The 5861-nt window shown below is 42.5% G+C and overlaps 1 protein-coding gene across 1 annotated transcript in view; it reads right to left on the reverse strand.

Moving 5' to 3' along the window:
* Positions 1–5291, reverse strand: part of pi4kb (phosphatidylinositol 4-kinase, catalytic, beta) — a 19132-nt gene extending 13841 nt beyond the window's left edge. Inside the window, exons 1-3 of the mRNA XM_053327837.1 lie at positions 5226–5291; positions 2950–3072; positions 536–1249 (exon numbers count right to left, since the gene is read on the reverse strand). Of these exons, the coding sequence (XP_053183812.1) occupies positions 536–1234 (699 nt within the window). The 5' untranslated portion in view covers positions 1235–1249; positions 2950–3072; positions 5226–5291. The remainder of the gene's footprint in view (positions 1–535; positions 1250–2949; positions 3073–5225) is intronic.
* Between the last annotated feature and the right edge of the window lie 570 nt (positions 5292–5861).

The following is a 5861-nucleotide window of genomic DNA, read 5'->3' on the forward strand; positions in this document are numbered from 1 at the left end:
ATGGTTGCTGGGTGGTTGCTATGGCTTTGCTGAGTGGTTGCCTGACTGTTGCTGGCTGGTTGCTATAATGTAACTGGATGGTAGCTATGGTTGCTGGTTGGTTGCTATGGTGTTGCTGGGGTGTTGCTGGGTGGTTGCTATGGTGTTGCTGGCTGGCTGCTATAGTGTTGCTATAGTGTCGCTGGGTGGTTGCTATGGTGTTGCTGGATGGCTGGTATGGTGTCGCTGGATGGTTGCTATGGTGTTGCTGGGTGGTTGGTAAATTGTTGCTGGGTGGTTGCTATGGTGTTGCTGGGTGGTTGGTAAAGTGTTGCTGGGTGGTTGCTATGGAGTTTCTGGGTGGTTGCTATGTTGTTGCTGGATGGTTGCTATGGTGTCACTGGGTGGCTGCTATGGTGTCGCTGGATGGTCGCTATGGTGTTGCTGGGTGGTTGCTACGTTGTTGCTGGGTTGCCTGACTGTCAGCTGATTGGAGGATGAGCTGACAGCACATTGGCTGATGAGCTGTGACTGACAGCTGATTGGCTGTACCCACCACGTAGGGCTTGATGGCGTCCCCCACGTCCTCGTCCATGTGGATGTACATATTGAGCAGCTGCGGCAGGTAGAAGTCCACGTCGTCGTGCGGGAAGCTGAAGAGGCGGTTCCCTATGTAGGCCTGAACCCCTGGCTCCTTGGAGTTGTGCAGGTAGGAGATCGCCATGGAAACGTCGAACAGCTTGGACTCGAACAGGCGGAGCAGCCACGACTGTTTGGAGGGGTTGGTTCTCTGCCGCCGCCGCGCACTCTTCACCGAGCCGGGAGCCGTGCCCTCGGGGTCGTTCTCTTCCTCACGGATCTTTGAGGGTTTGACGGTGGCGTTCAGAGGGGGGGCGGGGGCAGGGACAGGGACAGGGACAGGAGCGGGGGAAGGGACGGGGTCTGGGGTGGGGTCGGGGGGCTCCTCTCCATTCGGGAGGGGGTCGTCTGGCTCCACCTGCTGCAGCTTCACCTTCTGCAGAACCTCCCGACACGCTCGCTGAGCCACCTCAGCGTCTATCACCAGGCTGAGCTCTGCCACGCCCTCACTGATCACACCCAGGGGAGGGGTGGAGGCCTGGGGGGGGGCAGAGGAGGAGGGGGTGGAGGGGAGGGACAGGGAGGGGGAGGAGGAGAGGGAGAGGGAGGGGGAGGGGCTGCTCCGATCAGAGGGGGCGGGGGAAAGCTCCGACTCCGGCTCCGTGTCCTCCATCATGGCCGCCCTCCTCCACTGAAACAGAGAGGGTCAGAGGTCAAAGGTTACAGCTGCTGTACAGACATTTATATAATACTGTATAATTACTGCGCTCTGTTTTATTTGTTGTTTGTTTCATCTGTTTATGTTTGATTGTTTTATTGTGTTATTCTCTTAATGTTGCATTTTGTATCCTCCGAAGTTGAGTAATATTATTACTATTATAATAAACGACGAGAGATGAGCTGACACACTCTGCGATATGGACTCAGAACTGTCTGTCAGCTGATTAGCAGTAGGCCGGTTACGGGTTTCAAGGTATACCACGGTATGAAAAAGTCACGGTTTCAAAACCACTAAAATGTTCCGTCATACCGTTCCTGAGGTATGAGCGGGTTTTTAATGTGACGTCTCGTCAGAGAGAGAGTGGAGGTCCCTCAGGTCGTGTGCAGCTGCAGCGTGAAGTCCAACCCCTCCCGTACTCCGGTTGCTGTTTACAAGCAGGTAGCTCTGCAGGCTGTATGACGGCTGAAGGAGGCGAGCCCCCCGAACTCCCCCCCCCCCCCCATCTAAAAGGACCAAGTCGGCTGTATTTATACTTCGGCTACTGTCAAAAGACAGACGGCCGCAGCTTGGAGGAAGAAGGTCCCAGACAGTGGCAGCGCGAGGAGGAAATACAACCAATATGATCGTGAGCAAGTCTCATAAAACTGTTGAGATTCAGTTTTAAGCTCCTGCTGCATTTATTTATTTATATTTATCTTAGAAGTGTTTTTACTTTATTCTATTATTCACGTTCTGATCTTGAGCCACAGGTTCAGTGATTGCATTTATTTGCATTTTGTGTTTTTTTCACTAAAAATAATTAATTCATGTCATGACTTGAGTTGCAGGTTTAGCCTCAGACTGCACTTTTGTGTATTATTTATTTAGCAATAATTCAGTTATTTATTATTATTATTTATTTTAAATACATACTTACTAAAATTAAAAGACCGTGATATTTGTACCTAAGGTTATCATACCGTCAGAATCTCATACCGGCCCATGCCTAGTGCCTGTACTTCCCCCTCCGAACACCAGACAGCTGTGGATGAAGGTCCGCAGTAAAGACTGACGGGAACGAGTTGTACATTTAGGCTACGTCGAGGTGGACCAAGCACAGGAACAAGGCAGTGAGACAACTTTCTGTTTCATCGTTTACAGGATAAAACTTTAGCTTTGATTGGTTTGGGAAAAGGAATAATCTACCTCTCTGACCCCGAATGAAATCCCGTTCTGATGTTTACATGAAGCATTTTCATTCAGTTTGTGCTTCTAAACTGATTCTGATCAGAATATCAGGCTCCATGTAAACCCAGCTAATGTTTTAATTATATATTTAGAAAGTAAGAACTAAAAAATGATTAGTTAAAACATTTCAATTCAATTTCCATTTTGTGAATTTCAAAATAAAAGAACAGTCATTTATTTCCTCATTGAAGTTTTCTTAAAAATAGAGTTAAAATCTGGTCTCCTCTCGGTATCGTCACACCCCTACTCCATAGATATTACAACATAATGTAGAGATGACTGTAGATCTTTGATAATCATCAGTAATGGGGATATAATGACAAGTGGGTCAAAGCTAAATAACAGAACAGCTAAATCTAAGACGATATTTAATCTCATATCATGATAGAATATAATATTATTTAATGTAAGTGAACTGCGGCAGAGTGCTAACACTGACTGACCTGCAGTGACTCCTGGAGATGTGAGGTCTCAGCTCAGCTACAGTTTCACAGCACTGTTTAAATGTGTGTAATAAACCCACATGATGCTGCTGCTGCTGATGATGCTGCTGCTGCGAGTCGACACTGAACACAAACAAACACCATTACTTTATTATATTTGCTCCTGTTAAACGTCTCACACTGATGATCAGGATCTAAACTGTTTATATGAGAGTATACCGTAAATTCCGGACTACAGAGCGCACCTGATTAAAAGCCGCATGCTCTAATTTTAGAAAGAAAATCAATTTTGTACTTGTACAAGCCGCATCGGATTTTAAGCCGCAGGTGTCCCACATTGTAATATGAGATATTAGCTAGGGTTGGTCCGGCGATGCCTGACAGCCATCGCCGATGGGGTGTCCAACCATACCGTGCCGGAGTCCAGATTATTTGGCTAGTGTGAGTGCAAGTGAACCCTGCTTGAGGGAGGCAATTTTCCAGGGAATCCCGGGAAATCGACGATGCCCTGGTCATTTCAAACAACACTAAATGCAGTGAGGAGACATTATGCATATGGGTTCCCAATCTGACAATTTATTGTGTTATTATTTTGTCATCAATTTATGTCCATGGACATTATAATGAATAGGCTATAGGCTTAATATTAGTTTGCATACAGCGTGCTGCGTGGACTTCATTACATCTGCTGCACCGCTGCTACCACTATTATCAAATGGTAAGTTTATTGTCTGTGACTGTGACCCTCATAAAAGTCATATTTTATGAATCTGCATTATATAAACTAACGAAATTCGTTAAAGTAAGTCATTTGGCGACTTCTAAGTCATTAAACTAAGTCTTACTGTTACTGGAGTAATCTACCTTGTTCTCACCTGTCATTGTACACGCTTATAGTATTTTCCATGTTGATGAGGGTGAGCACAAATGACTGATTTACAATAATAAAGTGCGCTTGATTTATCACACAATTTCATTGGACCTCTGTGAACTACTCATCAATTTTATTGGTCTACTATTACTAGGCAAAATGTTTTGGGCGCCACGAAAAAAAAATAAACATGCATTAGCCGCACCGTAGTAAAAGCCAGAGTGTTCAAAGTGTGGGAAAAAAGTAGCGGCTTATAGTCCAGAATTTACGGTAATTGACATATTACCATGAGTATTAAAGGAGCAGCGTTTGGGCTACTGTAGAAACACAGCACATATAAAGGCTCATTGATAACAACAACACACTGATTATTATTTCCAGGTGATTAAACACTAATTAAAACACACTTATGAATATTACTTCCTCTGGATGACACTAAATTAAAGAAACAGCTCCTTTAACAGCAGTGTCACGGTTCAATTTTTAATATTCTGTTTGTTTTATAACTTTATGTAACTGACAGCTGATAAAACTTATGACTAATTATAAAAATCTGAATGTGTTTGAAACTTTAAACCTGCTTTAATTTAGTTTAAACAGTTTGAGATGAAACATCGTATTATAACACTCTATTAGAATATAAAATATATTATACAGATTATTATTATAACACTGTCTAAACTAAAGTTTCAACACATGACTAATAAACTGTTTGATTGCTTCACTTTAATCTTCTTTAATCTACTTTATGACTAATTATCACTTAATATTTGAGAACATAAAACAAATAAAACACGACCTGCTTTAGTTAAAACAGTTTAAACAGTTTTAGATGTTTAAGACATTTAAATAAACAGCTTTAATTAAACATCTCAATAAACCTGATTATCGTGATTAAACTGAATAATCGTGAATAAACTTGTGATATTTTTACAGATTATAAAGATTAAAGTTTAATCACGTGACTAATAACCTGTTTATTTGTTCTATTTTAACTTCATCGTTACTCATCACTGTTTAAATCAGCTGATTAAAAACATGAATAATAAACCCTGCAGATGGTTAGCCTAGCCTAGCCTAGCTTAGCACAGAGCCAACAGATTAGAACTGAGTTAAAGCTTTTAAAGTTAGCATTAGCAGCTGTTAGCTTCAGTGTTAGCTCACGGGTTAAAGTTAACCGGTTAGTGACGCAGTGACCGTTAACCAGCCGGTTAGTGACGCAGTGAACGTTAACCAGCTAACCTGGCTTCATGTTAACTAACACAGCTAACCGGCTACAAGCTAAAGCTGTTAGCATCAGCATTAGCCGGCAGAACTGTGTGCTAAGCTAACGTTAGCTCAGAGTCACACGGCTGCAGCTCGGCTCGGTCACGTGAGAGCGCATTCACAGGCGCGCGTGTCCTACCTGCGGAAAGGTGAGTTAGTTTAAAACGAGACTTTATGTCCAGTTTGTGTCCTCCATTGATTCTGATCTTCATCTCATCATCATCCTCATCATCCTCAGGGGGAACCTTCCTCTTCCTCTGCTGTCGGCGGACACATTCAGCTGCGACACCGCCACCTGCTGGACCGGAAACAGTTCAGCTTCAAAAACAACTTAAATATGTTTTAGAAGTTAAAGTATTACAGTAAAAGTACTGCAGTATTATAGTGATGTAGTATGCAGTATTACAGTAAAAGTACTGCAGTATTATGAGTGATGTAGTATGCAGTATTACAGTAAAAGTACTGCAGTATTATGAGTGATGTAGTATGCAGTATTACAGTAAAAGTACTGCAGTATTATAGTGATGTAGTATGCAGTATTACAGTAAAAGTACTGCAGTGTTATAGTGATGTAGTATGCAGTATTACAGTAAAAGTACTGCAGTATTATAGTGATGTAGTATGCAGTATTACAGTAAAAGTACTGCAGTATTATAGTGATGTAGTATGCAGTATTACAGTGAAAGTACTGCAGTGTTATAGTGATGTAGTATGCAGTATTACAGTAAAAGTATTGCAGTATTATAGTGATGTAGTACGCAGTATTACAGTAAAA

The sequence above is a fragment of the Scomber japonicus genome, chromosome 10, assembly GCF_027409825.1.
Source record: "Scomber japonicus isolate fScoJap1 chromosome 10, fScoJap1.pri, whole genome shotgun sequence".
In the NCBI taxonomy this organism is placed as follows: Eukaryota; Metazoa; Chordata; class Actinopteri; order Scombriformes; family Scombridae; genus Scomber; species Scomber japonicus.